We start from the raw sequence: 21,379 nt of genomic DNA on the forward strand, positions 1-21,379 counted from the left end.
TGTCTGTGCAAGTTCTTAATGTGTGTATTGGCAGCAAAGTTGCTGTGCAGCGGACACACACGGACATGCTCTCTCTCTATCATTTAAAACGGACTGCACTATACAACTGGCTCAATAACAACCCCCGACAAAAACTCCCAACATTTCAAGGATCAATGTATGTAATCATAATAATTGGGGAATTATGTCGCGAGACAACAGAGATCACGAGCGACGCATTAATGTATGTATGTATGTCCTAGTCGGCGCCAGGCAACAGTACAAGACCACGGAAAGTTGTAAACAGGACAGCGATATATGACCTACAGAGAGACCTGGGAGTGGACATCTTCGAAGAGGACCGACGTTAGCCACCGCCTGGAGAGCCTGGAGAACTGCTCTCACCCCCACCCCCACCCCCCACCCGCGCTTTCGACGTCCCTGCCCCATGAATGCTCAATACTATCAATACAGAAGAAGACGATAAAAATGTGTTGTACACGGTCATGGCTGTAACACTTGTTCATGCCTTAGTCATCATACGCCATATATACATATGTCATAAGTACGTGGTGGTGGTGGTGGTGGTGAAAGGGCTTGCCGTTGTCGGCCTCACGTATGTGGGCAACGTCACGACTCACGCCCTAGGGAAATGTGCGTCCTGGGCCGACTTCTAGGGGAACTGTGCCGACATATGTCTGAAAGCGTGCGTCTGACCTGGCCTTACTCCCCACCACTACCACACAGACATAGTTTGTCCTTTTTGTCCTGGCCAATCTCCCTTAGTGGCTCACGGCCATCATCTCATTGGTAAGAAGAAGAACACGCGCATAACTTGCACGTGACTTCAGAATGTTTTGCTTCGCTGCATCTGCCAGGTATCAAGTCTTCTGCTCCTCCGTCCTGGTAATGGGTAAGAAGAAGAGAACCCGCTCCAAGCGCCATGCGACTACGCCCGGGTCGCCCACCGTGATTGAGATCCGTGGTCATCATATGATGCCTGAATTGGTAGCTGCCGCGGCACCTCGAGAATACAAAATGCCTACAGAGTACCCAGCTCTCGTGGAAGAAGCACATCCGGAAATCATCGACGCGTCGGAACCATTGCCTCCTCCCCCTCGCAGAGCTTCACCGATTGAAACTGTCGTTGAGCACTCAGAAAATGCTGCTGAGGAGAATCCTGCTACCCATGAACATCCTCTTCCAGTGGGCGAAGGCAAGGTCAAGTTTTCGGGCGTGAGCAAACCAGTAGACGAGACGCCACCCATAGCAGGGCGGCCTCGCTCAGGGTCTCGCAGTCGATCGGTGTACATGGATTTCTTCAAAGTTGTAGACAGAACGTTCCACGCTGGAAAGCGAGACGACCTCTCCTACATGGTGGGGGCTCACGGTGCATTCCAACGTGCCACCTTCAACTTCGGACTGATCGTTGCATTCGTCCTGCCGTTCCAAGCCATGGTTCCGCAAATTCTGACGCCTGACGTCAATTACTGGTGCGCTAGGCCGTCAAAGTAAGCACACACGGCAGTGAGCAAAGTGAGGAGGAATCACATTAATGAAAAACTTCCATAGGGCCAGGTTTTTACATTCGGCCCCCTTATGAAAAATGTGAGACAGTGGGGGACAGTTTCTCACTGTCTCTGCTAGTTTTATGACTTAGTGCTTGGGCCATTATTTTTGCCAATATAGGTACGCGGGACGTCATTATAGGACGTCATTCGCGGGGAAGCGTCGCGGTCGCTAGCTCATATTTGCCTCTATATGATATAGGTCCTGAGGTCCTGATCATCCAGATCCTTACCCCCATCGTTCATTTGACGCATTTGAGTTCTTGTACCATATCCCGGTAATTTCTATGTTTTCACCGTTGGTAGTCTATTATAAAGACCATGTGGCTGCGAGCGAAAACCGAAAGCGGACTTTGCCGGACCTGCACCATTGCTGCGGTCTCGCCATTTCGAAGCTAGTACCCTCTAGAGGAGAGACGACAGGGAGTAAACTCTACAGGTATCCACTTTGGGACCTGACCAGGTTCACAACAGCGTTCCTTTTTTCCTTTCTTTTCTTTTTTACAGTGATGGAGCTTCATGGGCTCCATGCACGGAACACGGCTTAAAAGTTTAATTGTTTTCCTGACTGGATGAAGCACCCGACTCCAGTTCCTAATACTCAAGATGCCCGTTCCGAACGACTTCAATTATAATTTGTAACGCACTTCGTTAGGACAGGCCGTGGACTGTGGCACTCTCAAGATGGTCCAAATAATGTCTTCTGCAGGAACATTAGCAGCGACGAGTGGAAGGACCAGATGATACCCAAGATGGAGAATGGGGAATATAGCAAGTGCGAAATGTTTGTGGTTTTGAAGAACGGCACTTGGATCACAAAGGCCTGCCAGAGCTGGGAATTTGACATCGCTTCCTACGGATTCAGCATCGTCCAAGAGGTAAGATTCGTTTACAAAAAATAAAATATCATGGAACTTTTCCTTGAAGAAGCATAAAGTGTAAAAATTACTCCCCACGAATTGCAAGATGCCTTTGCCTTGACAGCAATACAAAAGGAATGGGGTTTGTCGGTCGCGTTGTTCGTGCGCAATCGTACTTTACAATTTCCCTCTCCTTCTCAAGAAGGCCGGTAACGCGGAGAAGCCTCTCATTGGTCTACTCAAACGATCTCTCGCGATGATTGGTCGAATCGAAGGAGACCAATGACAGGCCGCTCCGGTTTGCCGCGCGTCTTGAGAGAGAGTGAAATGGAGTGAGATTTCGGATGAATCCCCGTTCCTTTTGTATTACTGTCAAGGTAAGGACATCTTGCAATCCGCGAGGAGAAATTTTTGCACGGCAGTGCCCTTTTGACGCATTTTGGTCCAAAATAATTATCGGCAAGGATATTTAAAAATGGCCTATTCGAGGTCAAAGTACGATTGATGGAACAAAGTCTACCGAGTGAGGCACACGTGCTCGGAAATGTGCAACTGTATTCTCTAGTACAGTGTTTCCCAAACTTTTGGCGGTGACGGACCCCCGGAAGCGTTGAGAACCAATTCACGGACCCCCCCCCCCCCCCCCACACACACACACACCGTCACAGCCAGTGGATAACCAGCAACCTCGTCAGCTGCTGCGTGCTTTCGATACAGCTTGAGAAACGATTCCGGACTGGTTTCTTCTGCTTGTTTGTATGTGTATGACGCGGACAAACGTGCATTGCAGGACTTTGCTATCAGAAATTAGAAGCTAGCCGTTGAAGCATGCTTGTAACAATTTTGGAAGTTCTGGGTGTTTGGAAATCGGGCAGCATGTACGAGCGCGTGTTTGTGGGGACGAAAATCCTCACTGAAATGTGAGCGACGGTCGCGGACCCCCACGGACACTCTCGCGGACCCCCAGGGGTCCGCGGACCACACTTTGGGAAACACTGCTCTAGTACACAGTGGGGATCAATCAAGTCTCTATCGAAAAGTTCCGTGCAAAGGTGTGTCGCAGGTACTTCAACCGTTCCAGTTCAACCACTTCCAGTCCAAGCTGGACTCCCGAAGTGTCTAGTTACCTGATATCTCCGTCCAACTGGAGTACCGTAGAAGCCAATGTAATGTCATTAGGAAGTTTTTGTGCATCGTGCGCTATCGCCTTTGTGACCGGAAGGGATAGCGTTGGTCGTTCAGCGCACGCGCAAACAATAAAGAGAGCATCGCGCATTGCACAGAACCACTACGTTATACTGATGAAGGAACGAATAACCGAGAGACATGGGACACGAAGACAAGCAAAACTCCTCAAACACAGTAATGTTACAACTATCAACAGTAACTATTGTGCTTGTCTTCGTGTCCCCTGTCTCTTGGTTATTCGTTCCTTCATCATCATGCACCAGTTAGTCTGCGCCCTATCTCTTTTATCGACTACGTTATACGTTGCGTACGCTAGCGCCTTTGCGTATGTAAGAGATAGCGTTTGTGGTTCTGCGCACGCGCAAAGCAAAAAGAGAGCTTCGCGCATTGCACAGAACCATAACGCTATCCCTTACGTATGCAAAGGCGATAGCGTACGATGGATAGATGCACTACGATGCTCTATTATCGCCTCGTTGGAACGCCACGTTCATGTTCTAAAGCTGAATTGCAAGAAAGAAGATATGGAAACGTTGCCTACGAAATTGAGCGTTGCCCTACACCAGCCTTGGTTACCGCAACAATATGAACGCTAGCGCCCTTGCGTACGTATGGGACAGTGTGATGTTTCTGCGCAGTGCGCGATGCTGTCTTTATGTTTTGCGCGTGCGCAGAGCCCCCAACGCTATCCCTTACGTATGCAATGGCGATAGCGTACGATGAGCTCACTCACTAAAACTCACTCTTATATACTGCAAAGTAGTAGAATGAAAAATATTAGACTGGTGACGTATTGACCACTGTTCGTCATTGCATTTATGAGTGCATCGTAACTAGCAATTTGCTTCTGTTGTTGCCCTGTCCCCCTTTTTTGGTATTCTTCATACCCATGCAAGGGGTGTTCTGTAACGTCTAAACATCCGTCATGCACTGTGACGTTGAAGCTATCCGCTGTTATGCTTAGAGTTTAAGACTGCAATTCTTCGCAACAGTACGAGATGGTTTGTCACAACGCATGGCTGCTTCCCATCAGCTCTTCCATCTTCCTGGTTGGTGGGCTCTGCGCTTTGCTGGTCTCTGGTCCTGTCTCCGACAAGTGAGCTCAATGACGATGTTTCTTGGTTAGGAACGCGTCTTATACGTGCAGCATGCAAACATAAAAGTAACACGAACGCAGCCACTAAAATTAATCTGTTTTGTATATTTTAATGGTAAGTGTTTTCTTAATGGTAAGAGGTACGCAGTATAGACTGGGCAGTGTTCAGACGCAGAGGCGGAGAGTTTCCATTTTCCCGGGGTTGGGCAAGGGCGCACCGCGAAGTAAGTACTTTGGCGGGGGGGGGGGGGGGGGGGGGCTTTGTTTATTAAGAAAAAAAAGAAAGGAAAGGTAAGGTATGAACATGTGCACAACTGGAGGCATTACGCCTTTGAAAACTGAGTGCAAAAGGAACAAAATGCATTGAATCCTCGGTGTTTGACCCGAAATGCGCGCAATATAATGAATATGGTCAATGAGATGGAGCAGCGGGAGTTGAACCCGCTCCCAACGGATATGCGTTCCGAAGATCCTGCCGTTACACCTCACTGGCAGCTGCTGGTACCTTTTCGTCTGCTTCGTTTCATTGATCTGATTGCTTTGGGCGAAATCCAGGGCTGTGTGTTGTGTCATCCTCTGTTTCTTCGCCTCACCTTCTACTGTGATAATGAGTATGGTGGGCGGATACATATTTTACAAATTGCAAGATGCATTTTTGAAGTTGGTGTCTCGTCGCTCTTTCGACCCGGGCGCGCCGAGCCCCAAAGGTTGGCGTCAGTGTCTTAGCGGGACTTCCCGGGGGAGGCGGCGCCCCCCTAGTTCATGTTCCGGGAGGAGGAGCCTATTTTGTGCTCATTATGCACGGCACAAAATAGGCTCCTCCTCCCGTTTTCAACAAATCAGGGGCGAGAACGTTGTCATTCGGGATGGTGGTTGGCTAGGAGCGTGCTATGTGGTGAAGTTCATTTTTAAGAGTGTACGTCACTTCCGGTTGCCTCGTCCTCCCTCACCTCAGAATAGAACAGGTGGATAACGACTAGAAACGGAGGACGAAAAAGAATAGCTGGCAGCGCAGATTTCAAAGAAGACAAAAGAATACAAGTTATGAGAGTTTGATTATGAAACGAATGGCGTGCCAAAGGCTGCAAAAGTAAAAAGAGGAGTAAATGAATTCACGCGATGACAAAGTCGTGTGTAACGTATCTAAACTTCAAATTTTCAAGGTTACAATTCAAAGATGAGAGTGGTGCTTCAATCGAGGATCAGTTAGTTCTGCAGTGCTCTATGGCGCATTAGTCGACATTCATGTAAGCCGTTGCCAGTCGACCTTAACGATCAGTCGACATATCTGTTCGTGTAAACACAGCTTAGGTCTATCGCTAAAACGCCACTACGGACTAAATCTAATGTCTTCTGAATCTTACCGAACTTACGCCATTGCAATCCACGTGTCTCACACTATATTCCAAAATTTCGTTTCTCTATATGACTCTGCCTGAGGTACCACAAAAATGATTTCTAGCTTTGACAACTATGACGACATGAGGTACACCCAATCTGCAAAGCGTCTGGCAACGTTGCTCTCCGTAGCGCTTCTTTCTCTCCCCTCACCGCAGCTGCTGTCAGACTTCCATCTTAGAGAGGAGGGCGAAGACGCTGGTGCTGTTGATAAGGAGAGAGAGGCGCCAGATTCTCGATGTCGTCACGCACTCTTGGAGAATCCGAAACTATGAATTTGAAAAGCGTAAGAAACCGAGTAATGAAGTTCTGCTGTCTTTTCCGAACATTCGTGGAAGCGCGTAATGTTCACCGACGGCATTTGTATTTTTGTGCTGAGTCTTTGAGCGAGGTTAATTCTGATACGGAATAAAATTCATTCATATATATCATCTTAAATAAATATCACACCTTAGTTCAATACCATTCGAAGTGACTGTTCGCTCAGGCTGGTGTTATATGGCCAAGTACTGTTTCATAATGTGCATCAGAATTTGGAATTCCAAGCTGTTTTGTTTTTTATCCCGGGGTTTCGAAATTTCTACATTGGCATCCCGGGGACCGACGACGGGATTTTTGTGCAACTGCCCCCCCCCCCCCCCACCACCACCACCACACACACACATAGGACTATCCACATGCGCATGCTCGCTGTTGGAAATAGCCATACGAAATCTGCCTCGCGAAGTCTTGACACTTCGGGACGTGAAAATATACCAGGATCGCGGCAATCTGAACACCGGGTGGAAAATATTGTCCGTTATACAACCCTCGAAAAACAGGACTTCACCGCGTAACGCGCTGTGCGTCAGCCATTGCACCGAATTACAAAGTGCAAGAGGGGGAGCGTCTTTTTGTGGCGTATTATCCAGCGTATATATCGAAATCGGCACAAAAGGGTGTGCGCCCCTGTTTCGAATAAATCGAGAAAGAAAATAATACCCTCCCGAATGATGGTAGATTCTGGGTTTATTGTGTAAGTGAAGCTCTGTTTTTCGAGTGCACGCTCTGTTAACGTGTCGTTTTTTATTTATTTAAAGACCGTAGTGTATTCGGGTCATATTTCCTCGTGTGTGTACGTTTCAGGTTTGGTCGGAAACCAGTGGTCAAGGTATGCGTCATGATATCTCAAGTAGTAGCAGTGGCCATCATCTTCTGCCGTTTCTTGTACGCCTTCTTGGTCATGCGCTTCCTGCTCGGAGCTGCTTTGACCACTCTACTTGTCACCAGCCTTGTACTAGGTAAATACGAAGGGAGTTGCCTCAGAACAGGAGCTGCCGATATTTCGAACAGAGGCTGTTCTGCTTCTGGGCCCAGAACAGTTTCCGTTCGAAATATCGGCGGCTACAGTCCTAAGGCAACTTCCTTCGTACTTCTCTACCGGTTCGCTGGATTTCTACCCATCCTTGTACTGTAGGTAAAGTTCCACGTTGCGACCACTTCGCAGTGGTTTGGACAAGCTGGCATACGTCAGAAGAGGGAGAGAGGGTTGGAATGGGACCGAAGAGAAGACACACGGCGCTGACCAGCACCTGAGCGATCTGTTATACCAAGGCGAAAGGTTGGGGATATCAGTGCAACCACTGGAGAACCGGAATCACGGAGAGCTGGCGCTTTAATTCTCGCTATGATTTTCTGAACGCGTTTGGAAGCTCATCTAAGAAAAAAAAGTAGCTGCACTTAATTACGCTTACGCTTTTGCACCTATACGAGGGCGTGCTGAAAAGTTGCCGGACCGACCCGCTTTCAGATATACGACCGCGATCTCGTTATCGTAGACGCAACGAACGAGCGCCAAACGCTCATTTCTGCCCGGGCTATCAACAGAACCGTGTCTGCTAGAAACTTTCAAAGATTTCAACGATTGTTTTGATTCAACGAAGATTTCAGATTTCAAAGATTGTGAACTTCGACGTGTCATGAAATGACGAGCGCCCATCACACTCAGCCGTGAACAAGCGGTTGCTAATTGGCAGGGCCCGGATTTTTAGGCATTCGCCTATAAATGCCTCGAAACGCCTAAATACGACATTTTCGGGGTTGCCTGCCTTTTTATCGACTCTATTGCATTGTAGCATTTTTAAACATTTTTAGACGTCATCAGAGCCTTTTTTAGAGATGTAAGTGCGAGTGCGGCTTTCAGGCTCGTGTTGAGTGCTGCACTTTGCTTTTCGTTACTGCATGTCGCGTGTTTGTTCCTTTCTTTTTTGCGTACATTTGATCCAAAGATTTGGCCTCTCTGGGCCTTTCAAGATCTTCGAGAGCGGAAAACTAAAAGTATTATTCAATATACCGTGCCTCCCTGCTTCCTCAGCATTCATGTACCAGACATCAAGGCTGATATGGTACTGTAGCCTATAAACGAGCAAGTTTTCCTTGGTGGAACTTTCTGAAACACCAAGAAAGCCAAAGAGCGTACCAGATTATCGTGCCTATTTTTGCTTTTTATTGCCTATTTTGTCCTTTTTTGAGGCCTAAATGCCTGCCTATTTTCGTCGTTTTTAGTGGCTAAATTTCCGGGCCCTAGTAATATGTGATTGGGGGTTTACGTCGCGAGACAACTGAGAAGAAATGGCGTGCCAACTTTCAGAGTGAGGATTTTGACACCAGAGACGCCGGAACATCAGGGAGACCTCAAACCGCAACACCCATAAATTCTAGGTTGTGTCCATCAGCTTAATTTTGCAGATCGGCGTACGTCGGCTAAAACAACTGCTGTGACCTTAGGCGTATACAGTGACAGAACGGCTTAGATGAAGGCTATGCTGGTGGATAAACGTCATGATAGGCAAGCCTGGGCGATTTGCGAAGACACATAAGCAAACACAACACGAGGGCTCAATTGAGCTCAGTTGAGCCACTTGAGCCCTTGTGTTGTGTTTTGTTTGTGTCTTCGTCCACCGCTCTGGCTTGCCTATATCATGGAGCATATCCAGAGAACGCATTGTTCTTGTAATACAGTCAACCCTCGTTTTATGAACCTTCGATTTATGAATTCCCTCGTTTTATGAACAGGAGCACGAGGAACCAAACTTTTTACATGCATTTTCCCCTCGTTTTATGAACCACGATATCCGAATACTGAATGGAATTTCTGGGAACCAACTAGGAGTGGCCCAGCGCTTTTGCCATCAATTTATGAACGGATGTTTCCGAGGTCAACAGAAATGTTCAAATGGATTATTCCGTGGTCTTATGAATGATGCCGGAACGGACGAATCTTTTTCCAGGTATTGCACCCTTCGTTTTCAACCCCTCGAAATTCGAATAACAAACGGGTTTTCTGGGGACGCATTAGAGACGACCAAGTGTATAGTAGAAGGCCTGGTCGAAAGCAACATTACACAATATATTGAATTATAAACACAATCCCAACTCACAAATACTGTTTCGTCAGCCGATAGTACTGACTTCTATTTATAAATCCCTCGATTTATGAACGATTTTTCCGGGAACCGAGGGTGTTCATAAATCGAGGGTTGACTGTACATGAAGAATTCGGTATGCGGAAGCTGTCAGCCATGTGGGTGCCGAAATGTTTGAGTGCCGATTAGAAACAGTGTCGAATGGATCCGTCCAAGTAGATTTCCCAGCACTTTCAGCGTTCTAATGACACTTACAGTTACAGACACTTACAGTTACAGAATGACACTTACAGTAGACTCGTTACAGTTCCTGAGCGAACGATGTTTATAAACTCGTGAGGTGAACCAGACATAAGAACTTCGGATTAAATCGGCACAAAGATGGCGATACGTGGATTCGATTTCACGGTACACGGATTAGAATTAAGTGGCGGAACAAAACTCAAATTTCACGGTACACGGATTAAAAGTGACACACGAAGAGTAAATACGACGCGAAAAACTCCGGTTATGCACCCAAGAGAGTTGCACATAGAATTTCTTGTCCCGCACTGCTCATTTGCATAATTTTTGTAATTTGCATAATTTGTCATAATTTGTATTCGCAGTGATCGAAGTGATGTCGCCTGATATGAGAAGCATCTATGGCATCGCGGTGATACTGGGTCAAACAACCGGGAATATAGCGATGGCCTGCGTCTCCTGTTTGCGCATCAACTGGCACATTCTTCAATTTGTTGGCATCATCCCTACTTTTATGATGCTCCGTGCCTTTTAGTAAGTCCTCTTCCCCTGTTCCTCTCGCATGCTAAAATTTATGCCGTCGCGGTGATACTGGGTCAAACAACTCGGGAGATACCCATGGGCTGCATCTGTTGTTGTCCCTTGAGTCACTAAATAGAGAGCAGAGTAGCGACACTGAGCCACGCCGGAGAGCGAGACCGCCATCTTGAGTCCGGCGCGGCTGCGTTGCCTAGCAATGGGACGCCAGTTCCCCCCTTCTCCGTCAGAGAACAGCGCGCAGTCGAGGCAGCTCGCAACCGAGGAAACACCGGTTTTGGATGGAGGGGACTCAATATGACGACGCGTTCTTGGAAGGAGAAACCACGTGACACGATCGGGGCCCAATCGCGAACACCGGAAGGCGGCTCGGGCGCTGACAGGGAATGCGATACTCTGTACCCCTATTTAGTGGCTCTAGCTGTCCCATCATCTGGCACATGCTTCATGTGGTTGCCATCACTCATACACTTATCATATGCCGTGGATTTTAGTAAGTCCTCCCCTATTTCTGCCTCATTCTAAAATCTATGACATCGCGGTGATACTGGGTCAACCAATTGAGACTATAGCCATGGCATACGTCTCCTGTTTTCACACCGACTCGTACATTCCTCAAATGGTTGGCATGATCCCTACACTTATAATGCTCAGTGCCTTTTAGTAACCCCCCTGTTCTTCTCTGCATTCTAAAATCCATGACGTCGCGTCGATACTGGCTCAAGTAGTTGGAATGTAGCCATGGCCTGTGTGTGCACCTACAAAAGTGATCAGTGACCACCAACAGACACTGATTCCCCCGTGGACTCCTGCCAAGCGGACCCATATGATGTCGCACGCAACTATGTGCCAGGGGTAGTTGCTACCCCTTCCAGTTGCATCATCCCGGGAGGCTTGCCACCCGTCGGTTTCGCTCTCAGACACAGTGCACAGCTACGGGTAAAGCCCATAACATCTTGCATCATTCCCGGCCAGGTTGCGACACGACATAACTTGTGATAAGTCTTGCTGCCGCTGCCTGCCAAAGCTGAGTCGCGGAAGTACCGCATAAACACCCTTCGCAATCTCCTGGGAACTACCAACTTAAAGGGTGAAACACTCTTGTCCTCCTCGTCTAATCCCCTACGTATCGCAGCAAAAGCCTATCCCCACGCAGCAGGTATGAGTCGAGGCAACCATCGACATCCCTGTCAACGTTCCTGGTGTCAGCTTCACTGTTTTCCGTCAGCTTTTCCGACACCCGTTGACATAAATCGTCAGATTGTTGTGCCTTCAAGAGCTCTTCCCTGCTTACGATCGTACCCCAAGCCGGGAGTCACCTGCCCGATTTGAACCAACCGCGGCCACGAGATGTTCCCTCTGAATTAGAGCTTCCCGACCTTCTGGGAGAATAGCACGACCCCATCTTCCTTTCCCTTCCGTCGCTTACGGCAAGAGAGGCTTCTCCGCATGTAACGCGTGTGACTAGGTTGAAGTCACCTGCGAAATCGGCCGCCCCCTGGCCCTCGGATTCTTGCCGTGAGTCGCAGCTTAAACCCAATGGCGCACGAGACAAAGCTACCGCGCTTGGTAAGAGTAGCCCGAAGCGCTAACGCCCAGCCTGCTAATACACTAGACGATTTCTTCAACCGCTGCAGCCACGCGAGAGCCTGGTGGTCGGTCTGGACGGTAAAAGGTGTCCCATTCAGGTACATGCCGAACTTATTCAAGCCGAACATTACCGCCAGGCACACTTCCTCCGTAACGGAATACTGTAGTTCTTTTCCGCCGGCGACACTGGGCGCCCAATACCTTGGCGCGCTCTACCTCTACACCCTCGAAAGATGCTAACACCCTCTCGATAATCTGTGGTATATTTCCCACATATTTCCCACAGTGAGCACAGACTCTCTACTGTTTGTCTACATCGATTGGGTGCCCTCGCGGCCGGTTATGCTACCAGTCGGCGTAGGAACCGCAAAAGGGATCAGTGGGCTCAGTTGTCCGCCGCACCGACATTCATTCGCCTTTAAATCGAGAACCATGCAGTCCCTCTCGGTCAATGAAATCTCGTCCCAAAATAACTTTGATTGACAGCCCTGACCGGTAAATGAGCCTTTGTCTTTACCGTCCCCCGTAAGTCGCATTGTAAGTCTTACTGCGCCTGTAGCACTGAACATTCCTGATGCTAACCGCAATGGGATATCAACCTTCCTGACGCGGACATTTCGTTCACGGCAGTGTGCGTACTCGACGTCTCCGATTAGCGACAGCGTGGCACAGGTATCCACTAGGCCTCCTTCCCCGTGGAACAGAGTCCTGAACACCTGCCCAAGCGCAACCCGGCTCAGCTGGCAGTTCCAGTCGCGGTGGTGATCGGTACCGTACGCCTGAAATCAGCCTGAATCACCCGAGCTTCTCGTGCAGGTGCATGGAGATCCTCGAAATTTCGCCCCGGTAAATACGGATGGAAGCTCGGATGACTCTGCCGTATAACACGCGACACCTTATCCTGATCCGTGGCCGTCGGGTCGGCCCTAGTGTAGAGCTCCTGTATTGCACGCTTCAAATTCATTGAGGGTCTCGTCAGCAAAACGTTAGCTCTTCGCTCACACGCATAGCGGAATCGGGTAGCAAGAATTCTTCGCTAGAACGCTGCCGGAAGTCCGCCACCGAGGTAAAAGGCTTCTGCAGCCTTCGCCATCTTGCGGCATCCCCCAATAGTGCTATCGGCAAAACTCGCCCTAGCAATACCTCGTCGGACGCTCTAGACACGACCTGCTAGGTCTCCAGCTTCAGAAGAAAATCAGTGACGAATTTTCCATCAGAGTACCCCGAGCGAGTCGGAATTGTCATACTCTGGTGGAGTCGTGGGGGAATGGCGGAATGCGAGCTAGATTGCGCCGCGCTTATCTGCTGGGTCAGGGAAGCGACAAGATGTGTCATCTGTAACATTATGGTAGCGGTGTCCAACGGTTGAGCGTGGGGGAGTGCAGACGCGCCTTCCTCTGTGTTGGTTTCGGCGGTGCCGTCGCCGCCACGTGCTTCCCAACCCTAGAGGAGGATACCCTCCTCGTCTGTTCCTGACCGCGACTGGCCATCTTGCAACCGAGTCGTAACCATATCGCGAAGCGTTTAACACTCCCGATCCCCCACAAATCCTAGCGGGGCCCCCCAGAACGTAGAGCGCTCAGAACCACTCTCCACTGACGACAAAGGAACGTAACCCTGTGTTGGGCGCCCAATGTGGGATTTACTCCTGCAAGCAGCCTTCCCACCGGGGTGTGGTCTAAACAGCCGGTATCCCAATCCTATCACCAACCAAGAATGACTCTGACACAGGTTTGGAGTAATTTACATTGCCGACTTTACTGCTCCAACGTCACCACCACCACCACCAGTGTCCTCTTCCTTCCCCTGGTCCCCTCCCGCTGCACCTTCCACTGAGACACTTCGAAGACGCGGCCACATTAGCCAGTGGAACAACCCTAAGTCGAAGGATCTTCTGGGAGGATGAGGTCACGGGACGATTCCCCTCGTGTTCCCCAGACTGGGTCACCACAACTTCGAGGTGGCACTTATGGGCACCTTTAAAAATAAAACTTGAGCTTGAACTTATGATACTGTGCCTTTTCGTAAGTCATCCTCCCCTGTTCCTCCCTACATTTTAAAACCTGACATCGATGCGATACATGGCTCAAACAGTTGGGAGATAGCCACGGCCTGCGTCTCCTGTTTTCGCATCAACTGAATGACATATTCATCATCCATGGTTTGCATCGTCCCTACACTTATAATACTCTGCCTTTTAGTAAATCCTCCTTCCTTGATCCTTTCTACATTGTAGAATATATGACATCGCGGCGACACTTGCTCAAACAGTTGAGGAGATAGCCATGGCCTGCGTAGCATTATGTGCCACGTGCTTCAAGTGGTTGACATCGTCCCTCCACTTATGATGATCCGTGCCTTTGGCGAGTCCTCTCTCGTGTCCCCCCTTAATTTTGGGTCAAACGATAGGAGACCTAGCCATGGCTTGCGTCCCCTGTTCTCGCACCAGGTGGCACGGCCTTCAAGGGATTGGCATCGTCTTTACACCTATGAGGCTCCGTGCATTTTAGTAAGTCCCCCTCTACATTCTAAAATCCAAAGCAATGGGAGGGATAGTCATGGCTGGCGTCTCCTGTTTTCGCATCAACTGGCACATTCTTCAATGGTTTGCATGGCCCCTGCACTTATGATTCTCCGTGCCCTTTAGTGAGTTATCTACCCCTGTTCCTGTCTTTCTAAAATCTATGGCATCGCCGTGTTTCTGGGTCAACCAACAGAGAATATACACATGGCCTGCATCTCCTGTTTTCATATCTACTCTCACATGCTTCAACTGGTTGGCATGGTCCCTACACGTATGATGCTCCGTGCCATTTAGTGAGTCCTCCTCCCCCGTTCCCCTCCACATTCGTAAGCATAATTCATACACACTTGTTTTCCACATGCAGAGGACAGGGCGACTACTCTGTATGATTGTTGACCTAGACCATGTTATGCGATAGTTCTGTTTTTAGCGTGCGGGATAATTCTTTCAGGTGTTCTGAATAATATTTTGCGTTACTGTAACCCTACTTAGTGTAGTGCTGACTTTGCTCAGCAAAATTTAAAAATGTTTAGAAAAATGATTTTGGCGTTTCTTTCCTGCCAGCAGTGTGACCGAGTCGCCGCGATGGCTGATATCGAAAGGTCGACTCGAATGCGCCGAGGCGATCATTATGCACGCAGCCCACATCAACGACGAAAACACGCTGGAAGTAAAGAAGACATGGATGCGGACCCGAAGGCAGCTTGAAAAGGTAAAGTCTTCAATAGCCTTGATGCAGGCTGACCAAACCATAGATATGTGCAAGTACAGCAAGTGCGCATTTGTACACTCTTGAAGCAGAACTGCACCGCCTTGCAATCAGCTAGCAAACCATCGTTGCGATTAACATCGTTCTGCCCCCTGAGTTGTTGAAAACGGTAGGCGTGTGCCTTTTTGTGACAGCTATGCCGTTACGTTGTCACAAAGAGGCGTTCGCCCCGCGTTTTCAACAAATCGGAAGGGATAAACTTATCACTCTGCACAATGGTTGGCATTCAGAGTGCTATGTTGTGCATGCTGTGTGGCGTGGTTGTCGCATAGTACGCTGTGCGCCAACCATTGCCACGACTGATAGGGTTATCGCTTCTGATTCGAAGAGATAGGGGTGTACGCCTTTTTGTGCCAATTGTCATACATACAAAAGTGACACGTACACTCTTAAAAATGAACTTCACCGCATAGCACGCTCCTAGCCAACCAACTACTAGAATGATATCGCTGTGTGCCCTGATTTGTTCAAAACGGTAGGCGTACGCCTTTTTTGTGACACTTATGCTGTTCATAATTGTCACAAAAATGGCGTACGCCTCCCGTTTTCAGCAAATCAGGGCAGATAACGATATCATTCGAGATGATGGTTGGCTAGGAGCGTGCTATGCGGTGAAGTTCATTTCTAAGAGTGTACTCCCCTCTCTGTTCGAATAAACGACAACCCTATCAGTCGTGGCAATGGTTGTCGCACAGCGTGCTATGCGGGGGAATTCTGTGTTTTTTTTTTTTTTTTGAGAGGAGGTGATAGGGACAGAGGAACAAAACACAAGTGGACAGGACTATTGCTGTCGTCTACTTGTGTTTTGTGCCTCTTTGCATAGTTGACGATCGTCGTGGTTGATGTCACTGACGAAAGCTTGCCAGTTTGACACCAGGCAAGGGCACCAAACGTGACGCTTGGAGTGCGCCAATTTCAAATCGTGACGAACAGTATGTTCAGCTCAGTATTGGGCCCTAGGCTTATTTGCGGAAGAGCTGGTGGTTCGGAGCAGATACCGCAGCATGCCAGGATATGCCCCCTGTTTAGTGCCAAACTGACAACCTTTCTTCAGAGACATCAAAAGCACATCAGCCACGACGACCGCCAACCAGAGCGATGCAAATACTAGATGAATATCTCATGCACATGCAGTATAACTTGGGCGACACGATCGGTCATAGCGCGGGAGCTCGTGCCAAATTATAGTGAAGCCATGCATTTATCCCGTGGTATGGAATAAAGAACAATGAAAAGTCTTTGCTCATGGACAAACGACGCTACAACACGACACGAAAGCTCAAATACAGTTTGTTGAAAATGTTTGTTGAGTCTTTGCAAGTTGACTCAACAAACATCAGACAGATACATCAAAGACACCATCAATCACGACGACCATCAACCAGAGCGACGTAGACGCACTTTGCATGCACATGTTGTATAACTTGAGCGAAACATGCTCACCCAGGTTCACTGAGTTTATCCACCAGCTGCCCTGCATCTACGCCATTTTATCTACCAGCTCTTCCTGTGATGTATCACGCCTTTTTTCAACAGGCTTTTGTTTGTCAAGGGCAGAGCCGTTCCGAAGCGAAGGGGGGGGGGGCAGCCACTCTTCACCTTCTCCCTCGCCAGCAGGGACGCCAGATGCACATCCGTGGAGCTCTATGTTGTCCAATAAAGAGAGACACAAGGTGGTTTTTGCGCTCGGAACTGCTTGTGATATACCTCTCTATCCCGGGGAGGGGGACACTTAATGGTAACCTACCCCCAGAACAGCTCTGCTCGAGGCCTATAGAGCATCTTGAACATTGTCCTCAAATTCCTACCCAGGAAGAGCGTCTGAACGGTGGTGGTACCTTTGCCGACTTTCTTGGAATGCGTGAGAGCTGGAAGAACACCATCATTCTTTACTACTGCTCGTGAGTACCAGATTACAATAGAAGTGCACGCACAGTACGCATGGGGCAACTTCGCCCATAATCCTCGTGTTTACCGTGATACTGGAAGCATTCCAATGAAGACTAATGAGAGATGCTCGCATGTTTTCTGTGGTGGGTATAGTTCTAGTGGGTTTCCCAAATCCCTGAGCAAGAGGGCTAGCACACCTCTCCCTCTTCATCATCTCTCCTCTCCCTCTTTCACATTCCCCTCTACTCCCTCCGCTGGGCGCACGGGGCCGCCACTGCAGAGCCACAGGGGTGGCATCCAATGTATTCCTCCGTAGACGAAAGCGTGCTGGGCGAACGCAATGCATCCTGGACAGGTCCTGGTCGTACGTCAAAGCAAACGTCAAGGCGCACGTGACCTTAAAGATGGCGGCGCCCGTGATTGTCGGCCAAACCGTTTGTAAACAATGCGGTTGTTGTTTCTGGACGACGTTTTGGATGTTTTTCGATCACGGTAATTATTTTTATCCGATAATCTTGCAGTAAAACGCGCAGTTTTGCACACAAAGCCTCGTATTGTTGACTTCCAAAGATGTGATGACGACTGCGCGTTAAGACTTACCGAGCCGATGCCATGTACTTAAACAAAGGAGAAATGGGTTACCATGTTGCGGAAGAAGCACCGCATAGTTTACGCTGGCAAAATACGGTAATCTCTTGGTGTTATGACGGCGAAAATATGTCGGTAAGCGGCAAAACGACATATAAACAAAGTCACATGACCTGAAAATGACGTTTTCTATGACGTGCGACCAGGACAATATGTCAGTTTTGTCAAAAGCACCCGCTTGAGGGTAGTTACAACAATGGCGGGTTTGTGTCACCCCTGTGTGCAGAGCAGACTGGCCGGACCTTCCCTCTACACCACCCAGCAACCATGCACATGCATGCACAGTACGCTAAGCATTCGTTAAGATGAAAGCGGGATGGAGCCATGTGGTGTGTGATGGTGTGTGTGGATGTGCCGGTTTCTTGGAAAGCTTAGGACTGTGATGTTTAGACGGAATGTTTGTTTCTATGCGGTGCAGACTTTTTGCAGTCTATTTGAAGTCTATTTTGCAAGTAGATGATACGGCCATGCGAACATTCCTTCCAAGCAATTATGTAGCGACCAGATGACTATTTACACAAGATTTTTATTCTTTTTTCATTCCGTGTTAGCGGCACCAATCAACTGCGGTTATTAGCGTCGTGCAGGCATGGATAGGTGGAGAGAGGACAGCAGGAAGGAGTGTGGGACAGGGGGTTGTATGCGTCCTGGGCCGACCAGCTTCGTTTTTCTTTCTTTCTTCCGTTTTTTTTTTTTTGTGTGTGTTAGGGCCAAATGTGAGATTGCAGAATTGGAGGTGTACTCATTTAAAGGTAGCTCATTTAGGTCGTGACACGGGCATACTTTGAGACATTTACCACCAGATTTTGCGGTACAATATAACACACCGAAACCATGCAGAGGAAGGACGACCCCATGCGCGGCCGGGATTGTATCAGTCACATCGCTATCTAGCACGTGGCGCTCGGACGTGAAAAGGAAGTTGCCCTAGCGCGTAAAGAGGGCATGGTTTCGGTATCGAATTCCGTGGTTATGGTTTGATGATGATGATGATTGGGGTGTTTCGTCGCCCCCCTGATGAAGTACGCATTTGTTTGAGGAGTTTTGAAAATAATTAGTGCCTTTAAAATGTATCTCGGTGACATTTTCCCGAACATCAGAAACTTTAAAATCGGAAAATAAACCTCGAGAAGCGTAGTCATGGCGTTGGTAGACAGACTGAAACCATATCAGAAACAGATCAGAAGGGGACAGCTGTGACGAACGGGCACTTGTTCGATGCCTCCTATTGAAAGAAAACTAGGACAGAAGGTCGTGCCCCTTTTAGGGATCATCGTAATCCCCTCGAGCTTCGAGCATAGTTCAACTCTACCATACCGGTGGCGCTGTCGAACACTATGACGTCACTTGTTTACAAACAGGGAGAGGTCTATTCGAAGTTTTACTTGTGCACGATCTGCTATTGATGTGTTTGTCTTCCAGAACGGTGATATCATTCGCCTACTTCACCATGGGCATCAGGATTCGGAAGTCTGCCAGCCACCCTGACGTAATGCTCCTGATCGCTTCACTGATGGACTTGTGCGCCCAACTGTGTGCCATATTGTGCGTTGCCAGTTGCGGACGTCGCACTGGCGAGGCACTTTGCTTGTGCTGCGCTGGATTCGTCAGTTTTGTGGCTGCTTCGTTGACAGGTGATGCTCCTGCGTTGACCTTTGCAGGGAACCAGAAGTATCTGCCGTTAAACGGAGTAGTTTGTAGAGAGTTTGGCCGTTAGAAGTAGCCTGACTTTAAGCGTGTCATGCGTTGTCACGGGTCAACGGCCTCCCTCGCGTCATTGATGTCCCGTCGTCAGCCGGCCGCCGATGCCATTTTTATGCGAAGCGTTGTTAGACACGTGCGTATTTCATCGATGACTTCTCTCAGTTTCAGTCGTCGTTGCGCCGCCGAAAAAGCCTGAATCCAAGCGGAATCCGTCTAGAAACCGCTTATGCGCCATCTTAAAGCTGGTCGACACGTGCTTTATCGCGCTCTATGTAATCTACTGGATTTGCCAGCTTCTGACCCACAGCCGGCCGTTTCCTATCGTCGTTTGGTCGTTCTTTAGAACGACGAAAAGGTCTATGGATGCTGTTCAGTGCTGACTGCTGAGTGACCTGCATCTTTAGTGGCAGCCGCTCCATGAGGCCTCAAATACATTTCAGTAAACAGATAGGGAACCAGCGGGACGCGCCACAAGAAAAAAGTTGGCAGGTCAACCGCTTCAAATATCGTGCCTTTGTTCCCGTCCATACTCTGAAAACAAGAACTTTTGCGGCAACCATTGCCGCATATGATAGGGTTATCGCTTCAAGAGAGAGAGGGCGTGCGCCTTTTTTTGTCAATTATGGTATATCCAAATTGCCACAAAAAAAGGCGTACGCCCCCTCTGTCTTCGAGTCGGAAGTGATAACCCTATCACTCGTGGCAATGGTTTGCGCACAGCGTGCTATGCGGTGAATCTGTTTTTAGAGTGCAGGAATTCCAGGAGATTTTTCATCTCATACGCGACCTTATAGAGACCCTCCTACTCCCAAAGGAGCTCCTACCGTGCTGTTAGGGTCCATACTGCTTCTAGTTCTTCTTTTTCTGAGCGTTACATTTACTCGCCATTTTTTTCTTGAGAGGGAACTGTAAAGTTGCTGTTGTAGGTAACTGTATTAACTGTAACTCAGTTATTATTTTTATAGCTTATACCGGGTGTTTCAGTTAAATCCCCGGGCTAAATAATTCGCGAACGGGTGCACCAATCCACGAACTTTCTTTTTTACAAGTATCTGTCCGATACCACCTACAAGCTGCACACCGTGTGAATGAGTGGGAGGCGCTCATTATTAAAATAAAAATGCAAATAAAAGTTTCGTAAAAAAGCGTAACTTCTGAAGCAGGGCGCTGTCGGCATTAAAATGGGTACTACCCCTTTTGAGACCTTCAATGGACACCTTTTAGAGAAAAATCTGCCACCGAAGCGGGTCATTTGTTGCAGTAATTAATTGGTTTCGGTTTACGTATTTTTGTCGCGGCTGGTCGTGGCGCAGCGCAAAAGGACGCTCTTTCACTCCCTTATCTATCAATAAATTATGTCCTTACATTAATGAATTACACCAATGAATTACACCAATAAAATACGCCCTTTTGCGCTTCGCCGCGACAAGCCGCGACAAAAATACTAAACGGAAACCAATTAAAAACTGCAACAAATGACCCGCTTCGGTAGCAGATTTCTCTCTAAAAGGTGTCCACTGAAGGTGCCAAAAGGGGTAGTACCCATTTTAATGCCGACAGCGCCCTGCTTTAGAAGATACGCTTTTTTACGAAACTCATTTGCATTTTTATTTTAATAATGAGCGCCTCCCACTCATTCACACGGTGTGCAGCTTGTAGGTGGTATCGGACAGATACTTGTAAAAAAGAAAGTTCGTGGATTGGTGCACCCGTTCGCGAATTATTTAGCCCGGGGATTTAACTGAAACACCCGGTATAGCTACCTTTTTAGAGCAACTTATGATAGATGTGTTGATTACTTCCAGGTGTGGCAGTATTGACTCGGGCAGTGACCATGGTGGCCTGCGCCTCGGTGGCCGCATCCTATTCCATCATTTGGCTGTACGCTGCCGAGATTTACCCGACGATCATCCGGAACACTGGCCTGGCGTTGTGCTACGCATTTTCCAGACTCGGCAGCACTCTCGCTCCTCTCACGGAA

At 48.5% G+C, this 21,379-nt stretch overlaps 1 protein-coding gene and 1 long non-coding RNA gene across 2 annotated transcripts; both read left to right on the forward strand.

The window, feature by feature from the left end:
* Nucleotides 1-810: 810 nt before the first annotated feature.
* LOC135400505 (organic cation transporter-like protein) lies at nucleotides 811-15,183 on the forward strand. The gene is made up of 6 exons (XM_064632336.1): nucleotides 811-1,490; nucleotides 2,257-2,425; nucleotides 4,588-4,691; nucleotides 7,215-7,369; nucleotides 10,102-10,270; nucleotides 14,952-15,183. Exons 1-6 carry the CDS (start codon nucleotides 832-834, stop codon nucleotides 15,181-15,183), a joined length of 1,488 nt encoding a protein of 495 aa, XP_064488406.1. The 5' UTR covers nucleotides 811-831.
* Nucleotides 15,184-16,966: 1,783 nt separating this feature from the next.
* Nucleotides 16,967-21,379, forward strand: LOC135399617 (uncharacterized). Its single transcript, XR_010424364.1, has 3 exons — nucleotides 16,967-17,057; nucleotides 19,117-19,328; nucleotides 21,204-21,379. It is a non-coding gene; the product is annotated as an uncharacterized LOC135399617 (long non-coding RNA).

This window comes from Ornithodoros turicata, chromosome 7, assembly GCF_037126465.1.
Source record: "Ornithodoros turicata isolate Travis chromosome 7, ASM3712646v1, whole genome shotgun sequence".
In the NCBI taxonomy this organism is placed as follows: Eukaryota; Metazoa; Arthropoda; class Arachnida; order Ixodida; family Argasidae; genus Ornithodoros; species Ornithodoros turicata.